This window comes from Dendronephthya gigantea, unplaced genomic scaffold, assembly GCF_004324835.1.
Source record: "Dendronephthya gigantea isolate DGI-Jeju-01 unplaced genomic scaffold, DenGig_1.0 000438F, whole genome shotgun sequence".
Classification (NCBI taxonomy): domain Eukaryota; kingdom Metazoa; phylum Cnidaria; class Anthozoa; order Malacalcyonacea; family Nephtheidae; genus Dendronephthya; species Dendronephthya gigantea.
The window spans coordinates 14,612-34,393 of record NW_021163448.1 but is presented as its reverse complement, the minus strand read 5'-3'; the positions used below and the strand labels follow the sequence as shown (position 1 = coordinate 34,393).

The window sequence follows — 19,782 nt, the reverse complement described above, 5'->3', positions numbered from 1 at the left end:
ATATTATCAAACACGACGTTTGCTATTGTATATTTGTCTTAAATTGCCACCGAGGTGAACAAATAATTTGCTCACGTTTTGCTTTCCTTGCAAATACGTGTGGTGAAATATTTCGTAAATACAACATTTCTACACATGGTTAAAATAAAGCAAAGATCATGTACATACTGCATTTGCTTATATGGAAAAAATGCGGTCAGAAATTTGACATGCAATTTCCTAGTTTCAATAATCATGATCACAACTACATAGCTAATACTGTAATGTATCAATATTTATTTCTATAATGAAAGAAAGTGTTTGTTGCACATTTAAGAGTAATGTTTACAAATTACAATTAAGCTTACAATTCAACTAACACAAAACCAAATCGATTAAAGATTAAAAACGTGTGGTCAATAATTCACCTATGATTATGTACAAAAAAGAAGAAAAATACGAGAAATAATGTTTCAAAAAAAATTTCATTGTTTGATTGCCCACTCTGGGGCATCCAAAGGCGCAAGACGGGTTGAATTGTTTCCCTTCACCCTCTCATAGGTCATGCACACCCCTTTTCTGCCTCTCTTCTTGCCAATTTTTTTGTCCAACGTCACCATCAGTTTGTTGGCCTCATCACTTCTCCATGGTAATCGCTGTATGGAGAATTTCCTTGCTTTGATTGATGTTCGGTATCCGAAGAGCTATCACCAGAGGACGCATCCTCTCGTTCAGATGCCTCATCTTCGGATACCGAGTATTCTGATGACATGTAGTCGTTGGTCATTATTTTTTCATATTTTTCTTTTTCCGATATCGATGTTGACATCTGCAAAGTACTCTTGCGTAGCTTTCGTTTCTATAAATAATCACATTAATTTTAATAATTTCGTAGGAAGCGAGGATAATTTAGGAAATTGGATGGAGATTTGTTTAGTCATTTTTTCAACATGCTTTTCACTGAAAACTTCCGCTCGTATTTGGGAACTTAGCAACGAAGTTCGCGAACATTCAGACGAATGTTGTACAAATTCGACCTACGAAATACAAGTGAAACTTACCACTGCGTAGATCTAAATTTTTTAAACGAAGACAAGTTTAAGGGGAATTTAGATGAATATATGACAAGACTACCTTGTAAGTGTTCGTAACTTTATATACTAGCGAACGGCTTTACGGAAAGGTTGTAACTAAAATATTAAACAAGGAACAACATATAATAATGAAATTTCGTTAGGAGCCAAAAGTTTGCTTCTTTACAAATGCACACAGGAGGAGGTTCTCTGTAAAGATTCTCCAAATTGGATGTGTCTCAGCCTCAAAGAGTACAAGCAGGTAAAGATAGATCTTATTTAATACAACTATAATATTAAAAACTGTACCATGCAAACTGCAAAATCTACCAGATACAATGAGACATATCAATGGAAACTACTATACAAGTATATGAGAGGATTGTATATGTATGTATGTTGCTACAGAATGTTTTTCTTTCAATGCTGAACACAGAAAACTCCTAACACAGAATAAAGAACACAGCAGAAGCTGAGCAGCAGGCTGAGACTCTTTATATTTCTTCCTTAATTTACATATGTAATTCGAAGAACTGTACGAATCTTGTGTTCGCAGGGTGAAGCCCTCGGTATAAGGGAGAACTTGTAGACTGAAATTGATATTTCACACTTACTGTATTGATTCTACTTCTATTTCTTTGCTTTTTGAGATACTGATCACTCAGGTTTTGCTCCTTGGTCTTCTCGGCACGTTTTCTTGTTTTGAAATAACAATGCATTGCCGCTACATAATAAATGTGAATAAATGCATGTAAACACAAGTACTGTACATGTGCAATGGCTTTAAAAGCATGCTGGAGCATGTTAAAATGGTACTAGCACAGCAAATGTACATACATGTACTCTGTTTCAGTTTTAAAGATGTATACTGTATAGATTGAGTTTTTAGTTTTTAAAAGTAGTAAATATGCATAATGAACTTTCTTCTGTGCTGATCTTGCATATAAAGTAGCCAAATCTGAGCACTACTTTTGTCACTCACCCAAAAAAATTATCACAATGCATAAATTAAGTCTTTTGGCATGGCGGCACAATGTTACTCTTAATGTAACTGAAAACTATTTGTACAGTACTGGTACCTCTAATAACTTGACTTGGTGCATCATTGACACTTTTAATTGAGGCCATGATTAGACGGTTAACATTTTGATTTTCTACTGCTCCAAAACTTTATAGGCAGATAAATAGAAAAAACTATCAAAATACTGTCCATAATACAGAATATAACGCTAGTACCTGTGACAATTACTTGGGTTGCATGCAAAGTTCATTTAAAACCACAATGTAAGTTTTCTTGCCATCAAGATATTTCAAATATTGCATATTGTTTGACACAGAAATATGACTTAGTGATATCACAACGCATATTGAGTTTTTAGAAAGAATGCCATTCCTTGCCAAACATGTACTAATGACCGAAAGAGCTGTTATAACTTATCAAAGATCATAAATTTGAGACAGTGACAACTTTATCAAGCAGTTTACTGCAAGCTAGTTGTCAATAATGACATTATCGCCTGTGCTCTAAAAGCTCACTCACAGTTAGTGAGTGTGACTGACACATCACAGTGCTGCTGATCAGTGATGCAGTCCTTCCTGAATCAATGTCTGAGTGAGCTTTTAGAATGCAGGCATATTATGCAGTGTTATCTCATTTAAGTCAAATCTGCATGCCAAATAATTTGCGATATCCAAAGGAGTTTCATGCGAGTTTAAATTAACTTTGCGATGCAACTATGAAAATATTTGTTACAGGCACTTAATAGAGTAATAAATGAAATACTAACCCATGATACATATGTCATGTATACTGGTGATAGCCTACCAGCAGTCTAAAGTTTTGCAATTTGCCAGCTAATGATTATCAAGAGACATGCACTGGCAAATTTGCTGGTAACTGGCAGTTACCTACCACTGACACAGAATAGGGAATAAGCCAAAAGGCCATTCTAGCTAGTAGTTGGTTCATTAGTTTGTTTCAGAGCATGTACTATAACAACAGTGCAAAAAGTGTAATAAACTGCTCTGATATATTAAGAAATATGGGCTCTTTAATATACCATCTGATCAATGCAGACAAAAGATCAAAAAGTTACATAATGGCAACTTACCTTTTAGATAAATCCCAGGATAGTGAATTTCCATCATCATCAGCAATGTTTCTTACAACATCACGAACACAAGCCTAATTGATAGTAATTAGCAAGTAATTATGCTACTACAGTTTTGATACATACAATATTTGGGGGGGGGTTGTAGTTGTAAGGTAGGACTTTAGGTAAATCTCATTACAGATGTACTTTGATTACAACCCTATGCACCCTCCTATAAATCCACCACTGTTAAGAGATGCTATATATATCTGGAACTGAACCTGCACTTGTAACAAAGCTGATTTCATTCTGTGTTTACATGAGGTGGTCTAACTTGCAAAAACAAACCACTGCTTGCTGATATAAATTGTATACATTAATTTTCCCAGGACTCCAATGCAAATTTAGCACTCTTGAATGATTCTGACATGTGGGTCATAACTGTGAAAGCTGCTTATAAAGGAGCCAAATTCAGGTTTGTGAAAAGTATACATATACTATCTATAGCTGTGAGCCTGTGGTTTGCATTTGCAAGGCTGCTTGACTAGATCTAATAAAATCAGCTTGGCAAAGTGCACTAACCAGCCTCTGAAAAGGGTGGATGGGCCAGGAGATCAAAGGGAAAGCTATATTCCACCTTTATTCTCTCCCTAAATAATAGATGAAAGAGTACCATAAAATAGTAAAATTGATAGGTAATATACCGTTAATTCTAAGGGCAATCTTGTTCTTCTTTTTTCAGGTTTTAATCCCCCTTCCGAGCCTTTTTCCTCAATTGACTTCAACAGTCTCTGGTTGAAGGTGCTTTGCTGCCATAAATATCCTCATTTGTCTTAAAATCTCATCTTCCCTTGGCCTTGAAGAGCCCGTTGTCGTTCCTAGCAGTCTTCATCAATTTCTGGCAATAGATTTCGCCTTGTAAAACTATTGCCAGAACTACTCAAACTTGGAGTACTTTCTATGCGCACGGTGTTGCGAACGCTGGATACCGTCGTTGGAATCGTTGTCGTTTCAAGTCCAAGATCAGGACTTATGGAGTTGTCTTCGGGAGGCATAGGTATCTGAGGAGTTGTTGGTGCGTTTGGGATCATGTCAGAAAAGCGCCTTGTGTCCTGACTGACATTTTCCTCCGAAATATTCGAGTCTGTCGTTGTAGGGCTAGGCGAACATGATGTCCTCGCTGATCTCGATGAACTAGACGCTGTGTTCTTATTACTTTTCTCTGCAAGTTTCTTTCCATACAAATGTACGCGATTCCGCCGGTTTGGTGGTAGTCGCCCCATAGCACAAAATACGTTTTCGATGTAAATAAATCGCGTAAAATTCAATGTACTTTACACAATGTACGTGTGTCGTTGAATAATTCATGGCAAGTTAGCGCCAAAATTTCAAATCCGATATCCTTGCTCCCAAATCATGAACTTTGGTCGGTCAGGGAGTTGCGACGTGAATGACACGTGAAAGTCATATGAACATTAAATCTCAAATTTTGATTATCATTATGCTTGCGGGCGGACGGGTATTAGCTTTATTCGATATCGATATATTTTAAGCTTCCAATCAATATTTGATCCCATGAGTGAAAAAAGAAAGTACTGTGGACATTGTCAAGAGTTTGTTACGCTAAGAACATATCGTACGCACGAAAAGCTATTTTTTATCAAAGAAACAGGTGTTTGGAAAACATGTGTCGTTTCTTCGGATGAAGAAGATGAACACTCCATTCGAGAGCATATTAATGATAGTTCCCAAGACGAATGTGAAGGAAAGTTCCCTAAAGACAAAGGAGACGGCGTTGGTTCGGATTGCTTTCATGGTAAGCCCTGCAGTGACATTTTTACATAAATAATAGAAAATATTAACTACAAATATCATGGCTTATAAAATATATAAGGTACAGCCATTAAGGGGACATTGTGTCCCCTCAACTTTTCTTTAAAGAGCATTTTTTAGCGAAAACAATAGGATATGTGCTTTTAGATTAGTGTCCCCTACTCCCTATTAAATATTTGAAGCTGTTCATGTACCCACAGGCCTAATTTAGCAATAGGGCAGTTTTTTATTATTATATGATATTGTTGTTTATAAATTTTGCCAATTTCTGCAGATATTTGGAGTTGAAATGAGGTATTTTTATGTTTAGTATGGGTCAGAAGGAAGGTATTTGTTCATTTGGATTAGGGTGGACTATTAAAGGCAATCAGGTTACAGCATGGCAGTTTCTTCAAATAACAGCATAACAAATAACAATTAACTGCCTCAGATATACAGTTGATAGGCCAATTGTCATATCTATATATAGGCAGTTGATGTACAACCAATTTTCCTTTCCTAGGACTATGGTGACTGTATCATCAGACTAAATAGAGTCACAACACTGCTAGACAAACACCATAACATTACTTTTATATAATTGTATACACTTGATGTTTGCAGGCATAAATGTGTGTTTTTGGCCTTACTAGGGTGGACATATACACTGAGTGGGGGGGGTATATTTAAGGAGGGGGCTTATAATATTCACCCAATTTGCCAAACAGTTTTCTTACAACTGGCCTATGATGATCAGGATTGCTTGAGAACTTTGATGCATCAGGGTTTTGGACGTAGTTGGCCTGGATCCAGGCTCGGTTCCCCTGCCCTTAACTATGTGATCCTGGTATATGCAACGTCAAAAGGAAAACCTCAGTGGCCATGGACATATTTCAAAAGACGAAGTATTAGACCTGGTGATCTCAAACATTAGGTATAACACAAGTAGTAAAGATCAAAAAGGTTTGAGCACCACAAAATGTATTTGAAAATGTGTCCAAAGTTAATTTTTACCCGTGTACTATTTAAACAAGGCAGTACAATTTGTATATTTAACCCATTAGCTGGTATTACTCAGTAGGTGCAGTCGATGTAGTCTTCTTAACCCATTTTCTGGTAGTCTTCCCTTATCGAGTAAAATTTTCTAACCCTAGACAGACTGTACATGCAATAATATCATATCCATGTTTTTGTAGTATCCGATTGTCAATCCAGTGTTTGTTCAGATGATGATGACTCGTCAGATACAGAGTGGTTGTATAAAGAGCGTGTATTTCCAATTAACCCAGAAATTTGGGAGATTTCTGAAGAGGATATCAATGTTGACCTTGAGAGAAACTCTATACCACATGTTTCCAACGATCTTAAAGGTAATGCATCTAATCCAGTAAAGAATATTTTGCGTTGGGCACTTGTATTTTTGTCTATATGGGCTGCCCATTGCAAAATTTCAGAAACTGCACTGGAGTTGCTATTGTCATTTCTTCATCGTTGGTTTACTGTTTTGGGGACAATCTTTCCACCGTTTGCTGTTTTTATATCTTTTCCAACTACTATATCATCGCTACGTACATATCTTGGCATCGAAAAAGACAGCTTTACCAAATACGTTGTCTGTAACAAATGTTCCAGTTTATATTCATTTCACGACTGCTACGAGTTAAAGTATGGCAAAAAAGTGACCAAAAAATGTCAGTTTATTTCATTTCCTCATCATCGCCAAGTTCACCGCAGGCAGCGTTGTAACGAGCCGCTATTAAGAGAAGTTGTGTTAAAGAACGGAAAGTGCCATTTGTACCCATTCAAAATATTTTGCTATAAAAGTATATCGGAAACACTGAAGAATATGATAAGCAGAAATGGATTTCGCCAGAAGTGTGAACTGTGGAGAAGTAGAGAAGTTCCTAATGGTTTTCTAGCTGATGTTTTTGATGGACGTGTTTGGCGAGAGTGGCAATTCGTTGAAGGTAAACCTTTCTTAGCTGCCCCTGATAACTATGCTTTGATGCTTAACGTGGACTGGTTTCAGCCATTCAAACATTCCGTCTACAGCGTTGGGGCCATGTATTTGGTTATAATGAACTTACCCAGGAGCGACAGATTTAAGCCTGAAAATGTCCTGTTGGTAGGTCTGATTCCAGGTCCTAAAGAACCATCGTTGAACATAAATACGTACCTCAAGCCCATGGTGACAGAACTAAATTTGTTATGGACGGACGGTATAAATATTAACTCTGAAATTTGCATTCGTGCTGCCTTATTGTGTATAGCGTGCGATCTACCTGCCGTTCGAAAAGTGTGTGGATTTACTGGTCATGGGGCCCGCAATGGATGCTCCAAGTGCAAGAAAGCATTTCTTGGGGTAGTAGGGAAAATGGATTTTTCTGGGTTTGAACCTTCCCCGCCTAGAAAGAATGCTGAGCATCGACAACAAGCTCAAGAAGTGCTTAACCAGACAAGTATGACCGATCAAGCTAAAGCTGAACAGCGTTATGGCACAAGGTTCACGGAGCTTATGATGTTGCCTTATTTTGATTGCGTACGGTATCATGTTGTCGATCCAATGCACAACCTGTTTCTGGGAACTTCCAAGCATTTAATGAAGAATATTTGGTTGCAAGGCGAAACACCACTTATTGAAAGGAAGGATCTTATGAACATCCAGAAAAAGTTGGATACTATCAAAGCACCGTCATCTATTGGTAGAATGCCTAAGAAAATCGAAAATAGTTATGGCGGATTTACCGCTGATCAGTGGAAAACGTGGACAATTCTCTTTTCAGTGTTTAGTCTTTGGAATGTATTACCAGATGAGCATCTCAAATTATGGCATGATTTTGTTATGGCTTGCATCTTGTATTGTGCTCCTGTCATCACAGAAGGAAGAGCAGAATTGGGACACTCGCACATTTTAAAATTCTGCAAGGGCTTTGAAAATCTTTATGGAAAAGAGAAGGTCACGCCAAACATGCATATGCACACCCACATTCTCGACTGCATTTTGGATTACGGACCTGTATATTCGTTTTGGCTATTCAGTTTTGAGCGGTACAATGGTCTTTTGGGCGAAATTGTTACCAATCAGAGGTCAGTAGAAGTACAGTTAATGAGAAAGTTTACGTCCGAACAGTTCGTAAGAAACTTGGAGCGGCCAGTTCAATTTGGTGATTCGTTTTTACCTATATTTGAAAAACTAAATATTAAGAACACTGGAACGCTTGCCTCTGAGCTGGAAGACATGAAAACAAAAGAAGTGATAGAGACTAGTATGCTTGCCATTGGTCCTGTCCGAAAGAACGACTCACGATGGAGAATCGATGAAAGGAAGACTGTGTATGAACTGCGTTGTCCCTATTCCTTAGAAAGCTTCGACGCAGAGGATCTTGCCTTAATCACAAGAGTGTATATGGAAATATTTGATGGACTAAACGTAGAATCAGTTACCACACACTTTAATCGTTATGCTGGTGTCTTTTTCGCGGGGGAATATTTTGGGTCTCTGAACTCCCGGGGAGAGAGATCATGTTACATAATGGCTAGATGGTGCAGTCTTGGTGGGGTCATTGATAAAGCGGGTACGGATCTTAGACCAGGTGTTATTGACTATATTCTTGAGCAGAGTATAGAGGTTAATGATAATCGCGTGAAATGTATACTTGCGGCCGTAAGATGGTTTTCAGTACATCCCCAAAGACATAAATTGGGATCCCCAACTGAAGTATGGTGCAGAAATGTCTGGGAGTTAGATGGCTGTGCAAGTTTTATTCCAGTGCAAAGGATCTTTTGTAGGTTTGTCCCTGTTTATGATGTTGTTGACGGAGAGAGAGTTTTAATTGTGTGCCCAGTTCCGCGCAAGTTTCAGTGTTGACCGGATTTGCCAGAACATCTCCATTAAAACGTCGAATTTGACTATACATTTAACCAGTTGAAATGCTCACCATTGCATGCAAAATTCGCGCAATGCCCAATAAGGTTATTCAAATAAATTGTATATATATATAATTAGAAATCGCTTTAGCTTAGTTTAGTTTAGTTTAGTTTAGCTTTGTTTAGTTTAGTTTAGTTTAGTTTAGTTTGAGTTAGTTGAGTTGAGTTTAAGAGAGTTAGTTTAGTTTAGTTTGAGTTGAGTTGAGTTTAAATACATGCTAGTAACATCGCTATATTACAAATTGGTACAGGAAATTGCACAGCTCGAGAAGTATAAATGAAAAATTGAACGCGTGTTTAGCATAGTATTTGTAACAAATGCTATTTTTCATTAATTCTTCGAGAACAAGTGCAATCTCCTATTAATACCAATATAGTGAATTTACGAGTGGCCAAAGGTACTAAAGCATTCTTTATTTTACAGTAGGTTTCAAGATAGAACACTGTACGCGTCTTTACCTTCATTCAATTTTAATATTTTTTGACATATATTTTCAGTCCATTTTCAGCAATTTCTATTTCGATATGTATTCCAATGTGCAACTTCTTTGAGCACATCCTGTAGGGATGGATGACAAAATAGAAAAGTTGAAATATTTCAGCAAATGTTACATGTTCTTGATTCCTAATTCCGTTTTAAAAGGACATATGGATGAATCATGCTATGGCAGAAATCAGGCTATGGCAGAAAGTTACTTACACCTTTTTAGGTTATTTTTTGCTATTATCATGCCAATCGTGCAGAATGCATTCGAGCGTTGCCAACTGTTATTTTGTAAAAGTACCAAGTATGGTCCAGCCTCTGCGCAGTTTGCTCCTCAGGCCTCGCTCGTCGTGTTGCCAAAAACGAAATCGAACATCAATATGCAGCTCAGTACGGTAGTTTAAGGCAGTCTAAAGTCCCTAGGGTAGTCTCACCCTCGTACCCAGGACCTGCTGCTAAAAGCAAAATCCAAATTCTCCCAGATTTTGGGAGTATTTTTGAATCTCATTAGAAATTATGTGGCTATCAGGGTGGTTGAGCAACCTAGAACCTAGAGTCTGCTGTTTTCAACACCCCTCCCCTGATAGTCATCATAATTTTTCAGGAGATTCAAAAATACTCCCAAAATCTGGGAGTATTTTGATCAGCTTTTACCAGGGCCTTCGCCCTTAGCAGCAAGCCCTGGGTACGAGGTTGAGGTAGTCTAAGGTAATTTATAGGTAGGCTATGGTATGCCTAAAAGGTATGCAAAGGGACGCAAGGTAGTCGTAATACACTAATGTTGCGCTCTGTTAAACTAAGGCCTGTTTCAAACGTCGCATTTTGCATGCATCGAATACAATTCTAATTAGATTCGACCCTAAAACAATAATCCGACCGTCATTTCAAATGTCGCATTTCGCATGTGCTGAATTCAAATAGTTGCGGGCTCTATTCCTTATGATCAGCGACAGTCCGCTTGGGCGTAAATAAAAAATGTCATATTTCTAGAAATCCTTTTCTTTCTATTATTTTCCTAATACTCTTGCCTAAATATATTGCACTTTATGCAATATCCAACTGCTTCCCAGCCGCTTCTAGAAAGCCAGCCAGCCTTGGGATTCCTCGTTTTGTTCGTGTACTGCGCAACCATTACAAACAGACGCGGTAGGCAAATGAATTTTGTCAACTTTCATGCACACGTAATACAATACGTTCTATTACTACGTTGTTCTGGTTCATTTCTTTTGTCTACGGCCTCCATATTTCCTTACTTGTGCCTTTCAATATCATAACATGCATGACGTTCTTTGCCTTTTTCTTCAAGCGAATTGAATTCAACACATGCAAAATGCGACCTATGAAACCACGTCGCATCCAGCTCGCATAATGCGACCGGAACAGTCGAATTTAGCATCACGGTCGACCGCAATTAAAAACAGCGAATTCAATTGTTTCATACGTCGCATCTCGCATGCAGATAATTCAAACAATTGTATTCGACACATGCGAAATGCGACGTTTGAAACAAGCCTAAGGGCCTGTTTATATGATCCCGCCTAGCCGGGACGGGACAGTTTCCGAGATCCCGCTTGTAATACAAACACTAATTAGTGTTTATATGACCACTTTTCCATCCCGCCTAGGCGGGATCCCGGCACTTCTTGCCGGGATCCCGCTTAGACGGGACGAGAAATTGCCATATAAACACTCCATCCCGCTTGCCCGGGATGATTCGCAATTAACATACATTAAGAGCATGGGTATATATTGGCATATTCGTTTTCTACAATAAAACATGCCGTCGAAGGAACCTGCACTACAAAATGAACTGCATATAAACACGCCATCCCGCCTAGGCGAGTTTCCCGGCTAAGCGAGATGAAAACATCCCGTCCCGGCTAGACGGGATCATATAAACAGGCCCTAAGTGTAATGCATTTGCTTGCCGCTGATCAAATAGACCACGGATTCATTAAGCACTTCGCGCTTTTTTTCCGCGGATTAGAAACCTGATTGATAAATAAATTTATTAATTTAATTTAAATTTCAAATTAATCAAATATAAAGTACAGTACGTTGGAATTTTCATTCGAAGGTACGTATTACATTTACGAAGTGAATCATTTTAATAGCAACTGAGTATAGCCAAAAAATGAATTCACCTGTTTTGGGAAGAGTCCTAAATGCATTAAGAGATCAACAGGCAACAGCTGTGTGTATAAAGTACCATCATGCCATGTCTTAATGGCTATCATGGTGCTTTTGAATTTGAAATTTCTGTTGTGTTCAAATTTTGGGTATTTAATATGAACCCATTTATAGCTTGCAAAATCTGCCTACTGTAGTGTATGTGTTTTACTACATCTATTGTTAAAATATTATTGTTAAAATATTGGCTAATATTTTAGAAGCATGGGAAGACATCTAAAAGAAAAACGACGCCAATACAAGCAGAACCGTAGGGAAAGGTTGAACAAGAAGAAAAATTATGTGTTTATAGAAGTCAATAAAGATGATAAAAAACATGAAGAGAGAGATGAAATTGAAGCAGCACAATTGGGTAATGATGTTGCAATTGGCAATAAAACTAGTGCCAAAGAGATGGATAGGAATGTAGCAAAGGATTGGTTATACATGAATATGATCAAATATTTTAAGAAAAAGAATGGATTTCTGAAGTTTAGGAGAGCTATGGAAAAACCAAAAGAGGGTGAATATTGTAGTGGGTAAGCACTGTGTGGTTCATGTAAATTGCAAGAACAATTAGCAGAGCTGTGGCAGTAGATAAACATTTTAAGTTAATATAGTATATTTTGATCTTTTTTAGTGAGTGAATGCTATTGTGTATGGTAGTTACAGTAAATTCAATTTAGCTCTGTGATAGTGAGTTAATCTACATTACTTTTGAAACTGAGAAATTTTTTAATGCGAATAAATAGGCTGAACATTGCCATCAAGAAGGTAATATTGTTCAATGTAGGCATATCCATTATACAAATCTCACTAACTTTAAGCTTTTGGATTGACTTATGCACAAACAAGATCTTTAAACTGCTGGGTTGATTTGGAGTGACCATTTTGTGAGATCTTTAAAGAGACCTTTGTCAGTGAGTGACTGTTATTGTGTAGTTAAATTCAATTTAGCTCCATGATAGTGAGTTAATCTACATTGCTTTTGAAATTAAGAAATTTTATAATGAGAATAAACAGACTGAACATTGCCATCAAGAAGGTAATTGTTCAATGGAGGCATATGCATATACAAATCTCACTAACTATTAAGCTTTTGGATTGAGACATTGAGTTACGCACAAACAAGATCTTTAAACTGCTGGGTTGATTTGGAGTGACCATTTTGTGAGATCTTTAAAGAGACCTTTGTCAGTGAGTGACTGTTATTGTGTGGTTAAATTCAATAAAGCTCCATGACAGTGAGTTTTTCCACATTGCTGAAACTGAGAAACTTTCTAATGAGAATAAATAGGCTGAACATTGCCATCAATAAGGTAATTGTTCAATGTAGGCATATATATGCATTATATATACAAATCTCACTAACTATTAAGCTTTTTGATAGACTTATGCACAAACAAGATCTTTATAACTACTGGGTTGATTTGGAGTGACCATTTTGTGAGATATTTAAAGAGACCTTTGTCAGTGAGTGACTGTTATTGTGTGGCTAAATTCAATTTAGCTCCTTGATAGTGAATTTTTCTATTTTCTTTTTTGAAATTGAGATATTTTTGAGAATAAATAGGCTGTAGCCAACAGGAATGTTAACTGTTGAATGTAGGCATATGCATGTATGTATCTTTACACATTTTCATTAACTGTTATGCTTCTGGATGAACTTATAAAGAATGAAGAGACCTCTGTCAGTGAGTGAGTGTTATTGGGATGTTAAATTCAATTTTGCTTCAAAATGCTACGTACGTGATAGTGAGTGTTTTAAAATTCCTTTTGAAACTGACTTGAGAGAATTTATAATCATGAGGCTACTAGTCTGAGAGCAGGTATTTTGAATACGCGAATTCGTCTGCGGGCTTCAGACACTAAATTTGAGATTGCGTCCAGGAATCTCAATATAATTTATTGCTTATTTAATTCTATTTGTCTGCAAAGTAAGCTTCAGCAAATATGAATGTTAACATTTACATGTTGTTTACACGAAAGCAAATACCATATTTACACAAATTTGTCCATCCTGGCAAATTTTGTGTTTGCGTCGAATTTGCAATATGGGAAAATATGCGTAAAAGTACTACATATTTACTTGTGGTGGCAAATATATGTCAAATATGCACAAACTTTACCTTTACTTTACTGCGTAAATTTGGCCCAAAATATTAGTAAATATAATATTTACGCATGTTTATTTTGCATTTACTATGAATTAAACATTCTAGTTTACTGATATTTAACCATCAAGTAAATATATTTCAAAAATAGTTCTCCATATTCACACCATATTTACATTTAAAGTAAACTAAAGTTAATCCAATTTTTCGTCCAGTGAATGTTTCATTGTTCGCTGTCCCATTTAATTGATGGTGTTGTATCATCCTAAATATTCTAGTTTTGCGAAAAGCATTTGTACCTTTTGTTTTCAGCACATCAAAGACGATTATACGGACTTTGAAACGCATCAAAATGTTTTACCGGAACCATAATATGTCAGGAAAACCCAAGCATGAAGCAAACCATGCTTTAATCAACGTCACGACGTGTTTTACGAATTCGGAAGAGAAAAGAGTGGGATCTTTCAAGCCCTTTTTTTTTAGAAAATAATATTTTCCATTTCTCTCCACGATATTGACTAACTGATGCAAGGCATTTTCAAATCAAAAATATATCATATCTCTTAGATAGGCGACAAAAATATTTTGGATGCAAACTCCATTTTATCCTGATAATAATGTTTCATTGTTCGCTGTCCCATTTAATTGATGGTGTTGTATCATCCTAAATATTCTAGTTTTGCGAAAAGCATTTGTACCTTTTGTTTTCAGCACATCAAAGACGATTATACGGACTTTAAAACGCATCAAAATTTTACCTGAACCATCATATGTCAGGAAAACCCAAGCATGAAGCAAACCATGCTTTAATCAACGTCACGACGTGTTTTACGACTTCGGAAGAGAAAAGAGTCGGGTGTTTCAAGCGCAATTTATTTTTTTAGGACATAATATTTTCTATTTCTCTCCAGGATATTGACTAGCTGATGCAAGGCATTTTCAAATCGAAAAAATATCATATCTCTTAGATAGGGGACAAAAATATTTTGGATACAAACTCAGTTTTATCCTGATAATAATGTTTCATTGTTTGCTGTCCCATTTAATTTATGGTGTTGTATCATCCTAAATATTCTAGTTTTGCGAAAAGCATCTGTAACTTTTGTTTTCAGCATATCAAAGACGATTATACGGACTTTGAAACGCATCAAAATGTTTTACCGGAACTATCATATGTCAGGAAAACCGAAGCAGGAAGCAAACCATGCTTTAATCAACGTCACGACCTGTTTTACGACTTCGGAAGAAAAAAGAGTCGGGTCTTTCAAGCGCAATTTATTTTTTTAGAACATAATATTTTCCATTTTTCTCCACGATATGGACTAACTAATGCAAGGCATTTTCAAATCGAAAAAATATCATATCTCTTAGATAGGGGACAAACATATTTTGGATGCAAACTCCATTTTATCCTGATAATAATGTTTCATTGTTCGCTGTCCCATTTAATTGATGGTGTTGTATCATCCTAATATTCTAGTTTTGCGAAAAGCATTTGTACCTTTTGTTTTCAGCACTCAAAGACGATTTACGGACTTTGAACGCATCAAATGTTTTCCGGAACCTAATATGTCAGGAAAACCCAAGCATGAGCACCATGCTTTAATCAACGTCACGACGTGTTTACGAATTCGGAGAAAGAGTGGGATCTTTCAAGCCCTTTTTTTTAGAAAATAATATTTTCCATTTCTCTCCACGATATTGACTAACTGATGCAAGGCATTTTCAATCAAAATATATCATATCTCTTAGATAGGCGACAACAAATATTTTGGATGCAAACTCCATTTTTCCTGATATATGTTTCATTGTTCGCTGTCCCATTTAATTGATGGTGTTGTATCATCCTAATTATTCTAGTTTTGCGAAAGCATTTGTACCTTTTGTTTTCGCACATCAAGACGATTATACGGACTTTGAAACGCATCAAATGTTTTACCGGAACCATCATAAGTCAGGAAACCCAAGCATGAAGCAACCATTTTAATCAACGTCTCGACGTGTTTACGACTTCGGAAGAGAAAGAGTCGGGTGTTTCAAGCGGAATTTTTTTTTTTAGAACATAATTTTCCATTTCTCTCCACGATATTGACTGACTGATGCAAGCATTTGCAAATCAAAAAATTCATATCTCTTAGATAGGGACAAAATATTTTGGAAGCAAACTCCATTTTATCCTATATAATGTTTCTTGTTCGCTGTCCCATTTAATTGATGGTGTTGTATCATCCTAATATTCTGTTTAGAAAAGCATCTGTAACTTTTGTTTATTTTCATATCAAAGACGATTATACGGACTTTGAAAGGCATCAAATGTTTTACCGGAACCATCATATGTCAGGAAAACCCAAGCAGGAAGCAAACCGTGCTTTAATCAATGTCACGACCTTTTTTACGACTTCGGAAGTAAAAAGAGTCGGGTCTTTCAATCGCAATTTATTTTTTTAGAACATAATATTTTCAATTTCTCTCCACGATATGGACTAACTGATGCAAGGCATTTTCAAATCGAAAAAATATCATATCTCTTAGATAGGGGACAAACATATTTTGGATGCAAAACATTTTATATTGATAATAACGTTTCATTGTTCGCTGTCCCATTTAATTGATGGTGTTGTATCATCCTAAATATTCTTGTTTTGCAAAAAGCATCTGTATCTTTTGTTTTCAGCATATCAAAGACGATTATACGGACTTTGAAACGCATCAAAATGTTTTACCGGAACCATCATAAGTCAGGAAAACCCAAGCATGAAGCAAACCATGCTTTAATCAACGTCTCGACGTGTTTTACGACTTCGGAAGAGAAAAGAGTCGGGTGTTTCAAGCGGAATTTTTTTTTTTAGAACATAATATTTTCCATTTCTCTCCACGATATTGACTGACTGATGCAAAGCATTTGCAAATCAAAAAAATATCATATCTCTTAGATAGGGGACAAAAATATTTTGGAAGCAAACTCCATTTTATCCTGATAATAATGTTTCATTGTTCGCTGTCCCATTTAATTGATGTTGTGTATCATCCTAATATTCTAGTTTTGCGAAAAGCATCTGTAACTTTTGTTTTCAGCATACAAAGACGATTATACGGACTTTGAAACGCATCAAAATGTTTTACCGGAACCATCATATGTCAGGAAAACCCAAGCAGGAAGCAAACCGTGCTTTAATCAATGTCACGACCTGTTTTACGACTTCGGAAGTAAAAAGAGTCGGGTCTTTCAAGCGCAATTTATTTTTTTAGAACATAATATTTTCAATTTCTCTATACGATATGGACTAACTGATGCAAGGCATTTTCCAATCGAAAAATATCATATCTCTTATATAGGGGACAAAAATATTTTGGATGCAAACTCCATTTTATCCTGATAATAATGTTTCATTGTTCGCTGTCCCATTTAATTGATGGTGTTGTATATCCTAAATATTCTAGTTTTGCGAAAAGCATCTGTAACTTTTGTTTTCAGCATATCAAAGACGATTATACGGACTTTGAAACGCATCAAAATGTTTTACCGGAACCATCATATGTCAGGAAAACCCAAGCATGAAGCAAACCATGCTTTAATCAACGTCACGACTGTTTTACGACTTCGGAAGAAAAAGAGTCGGGTCTTTCAAGCGCAATTTATTTTTTTAGAACATAATATTTTCCATTTTCTCCACGATATGACTAACTATGCAAGGCATTTTCAAATCGAAAAAATCATATCTCTTAGATAGGGGACAAAAATATTTTGGATGCAAACTCCATTTTATCCTGATAATAATGTTTCATTGTTCGCTGTCCCATTTAATTGATGGTGTTGTATCATCCTAAATATTCTAGTTTTGCGAAAAGCATTTGTACTTTTGTTTTCAGCAATCAAAGACGATTGTACGGACTTTGAAACGCATCAAAATGTTTTACCGGAACCATATATGTCAGGAAAACCCAAGCATGAAGCAAACCATGCTTTAATCAACGTCACGACGTGTTTTACGACTTCGGAAGAGAAAAGAGTGGGTCTTTCAAGCCTTTTTTTTTAGAAATAATATTTTCCATTTCTCTCCACGATATTGACTAACTGATGCAAGGCATTTTCAAATCGAAAATATCATATCTCTTAGATAGGGGACAAAAATATTTTGGATGCAAACTCCATTTTATCCTGATAATAATGTTTCATTGTTCGCTGTCCCATTTAATTGATGGTGTTGTATCATCCTAATATTCTAGTTTTGCGAAAAGCATTGTAACTTTTGTTTTCAGCAATCAAAGACGATTATACGGACTTTGAAACGCATCAAAATGTTTTACCGGAACCATCATGTCAGGAAAACCCAAGCATGAAGCAAACCATGCTTTAATCAACGTCACGACGTGTTTTACGACTTCGGAAGAAAAAGAGTCGGGTCTTTCAAGCGCAATTTATTTTTTTAGAACATAATTTTCCATTTCTCTCCACGATATTGACTAACTGATGCAAGGCATTTTCAAATCGAAAAAATATCATATCTCTTAGATAGGGGACAAAAATATTTTGGATGCAAACTCCATTTTATCCTGATAATGTTTCATTGTTCGCTGTCCCATTTAATTGATGGTGTTGTATCATCCTAAATATTCTAGTTTTGCGAAAAGCATCTGTAACTTTTGTTTTCAGCATATCAAAGACGATTATACGGACTTTGAAACGCATCAAAATGTTTTACCGGAACCATCATATCAGGAAAACCCAAGCATGAAGCAAACCATGCTTTAATCAACGTCACGACGTGTTTTACGACTTCGGAAGAGAAAAGAGTCGGGTTTTCAAGCGCAATTTTTTTTTTTAGAACATAATATTTTCCATTTCTCTCCACGATATTGACTACTGATGCAAGGCATTTGCAAATCGAAAAAATATCATATCTCTTAGATAGGGGACAAAATATTTGGATGCAAACTCCATTTTATCCTGATAATAATGTTTCATTGTTCGCTGTCCCATTTAATTGATGGTGTTGTATCATCCTAAATATTCTAGTTTTGCGAAAAGCATCTGTAACTTTTGTTTTCATATCAAAGACGATTATACGGACTTTGAAACGCATCAAAATGTTTTACCGGAACCATCATATGTCAGGAAAAACCCAAGCAGGAAGCAAACCGTGCTTTAATCAATGTCACGACCTGTTTACGACTTCGGAAGTAAAAAGAGTCGGGTCTTTCAAGCGCAATTTATTTTTTTAGAACATAATATTTTCCATTTCTCTATCGATATGGACTAACTGATGCAAGGCATTTTCAATCGAAAAATATCATATCTCTTATATAGGGGACAAAATATTTTGGATGCAAACTCCATTTTGTCCTGATAATAATGTTTCATTGTTGCGTGTCCCATTTAATATGGTGTTTTAATCCTAAATATTCTAGTTTTGCGAAAAGCATCTGTAACTTTTGTTTTCAGCATATCAAAGACGATTATACGGACTTTGAAACGCATCAAAATGTTTTACCGGAACTATCATATGTCAGGAAAACCAAGCATGAAGCAAACCATGCTTTAATCAACGTCACGACTGTTTTACGACTTCGGAAGAAAAAGAGTCGGGTCTTTCAAGCGCAATTTATTTTTTTAGAACATAATATTTCCATTTTCTCCACGATATGACTAACTGATGCAAGGCATTTTCAAATCGAAAAAATATCATATCTCTTAGATAGGGGACAAAATATTTGGATGCAAACTCCATTTTATCCTGATAATAATGTTTCATTGTTCGCTGTCCCATTTAATTGATGGTGTGTATCATCCTAAATATTCTAGTTTTGCGAAAAGCATGTAACTTTTGTTTTCAGCACATCAAAGACGATTATACGGACTTTGAAACGCATCAAAATGTTTTACCGGAACCATAATATGTCAGGAAAACCCAAGCATGAAGCAAACCATGCTTTAATCAACGTCACGACGTGTTTTACGACTTCGGAAGAGAAAAGAGTGGGTCTTTCAAGCCTTTTTTTTTAGAAAATAATATTTTCCATTTCTCTCCACGATATTGACTAACTGATGCAAGGCATTTTCAAATCAAAAATATATCATATCTCTTAGATAGGGACAAAAATATTTTGGATGCAAACTCCATTTTATCCTG

General features: G+C 36.2%; 2 protein-coding genes across 2 annotated transcripts; one reads left to right on the top strand and one right to left on the bottom strand.

Annotated features, from left to right (window-relative positions):
- Nucleotides 1-598: 598 nt before the first annotated feature.
- On the bottom strand, nucleotides 599-3,946 carry LOC114543326. The gene is made up of 5 exons (XM_028562357.1): nucleotides 3,850-3,946; nucleotides 3,164-3,237; nucleotides 2,132-2,220; nucleotides 1,667-1,776; nucleotides 599-838 (listed from the first exon to the last, which is right to left on the bottom strand). The coding sequence occupies exons 3-5, from the start codon at nucleotides 2,178-2,180 to the stop codon at nucleotides 599-601; spliced, it is 399 nt and encodes a 132-aa protein (XP_028418158.1). The 5' UTR covers nucleotides 2,181-2,220; nucleotides 3,164-3,237; nucleotides 3,850-3,946.
- Nucleotides 3,947-4,051: 105 nt separating this feature from the next.
- Nucleotides 4,052-8,945, top strand: LOC114543330. Its single transcript, XM_028562359.1, has 2 exons — nucleotides 4,052-4,961; nucleotides 6,154-8,945. The coding sequence occupies exons 1-2, from the start codon at nucleotides 4,721-4,723 to the stop codon at nucleotides 8,823-8,825; spliced, it is 2,913 nt and encodes a 970-aa protein (XP_028418160.1). The 5' UTR covers nucleotides 4,052-4,720; the 3' UTR covers nucleotides 8,826-8,945.
- Nucleotides 8,946-19,782: the final 10,837 nt, after the last annotated feature.

Bases quoted from the DNA above. Each gene is read 5' to 3' on its own strand.
- LOC114543330 (XM_028562359.1), top strand. From the start codon at position 4,721: ATGAGTGAAAAAAGAAAGTACTGTGGACATTGTCAAGAGTTTGTTACG. The intron at 4,962-6,153 runs GTAAGCCCTGCA...ATGTTTTTGTAG, and splicing joins TGGTTCGGATTGCTTTCATG to TATCCGATTGTCAATCCAGT.
- LOC114543326 (XM_028562357.1), bottom strand. From the start codon at position 2,180: ATGGCCTCAATTAAAAGTGTCAATGATGCACCAAGTCAAGTTATTAGA. The intron at 1,777-2,131 runs GTACCAGTACTG...TTTATTATGTAG, and splicing joins ACCAAGTCAAGTTATTAGAG to CGGCAATGCATTGTTATTTC. The intron at 839-1,666 runs GTAAGTGTGAAA...GATTATTTATAG, and splicing joins ATAGAAGTAGAATCAATACA to AAACGAAAGCTACGCAAGAG.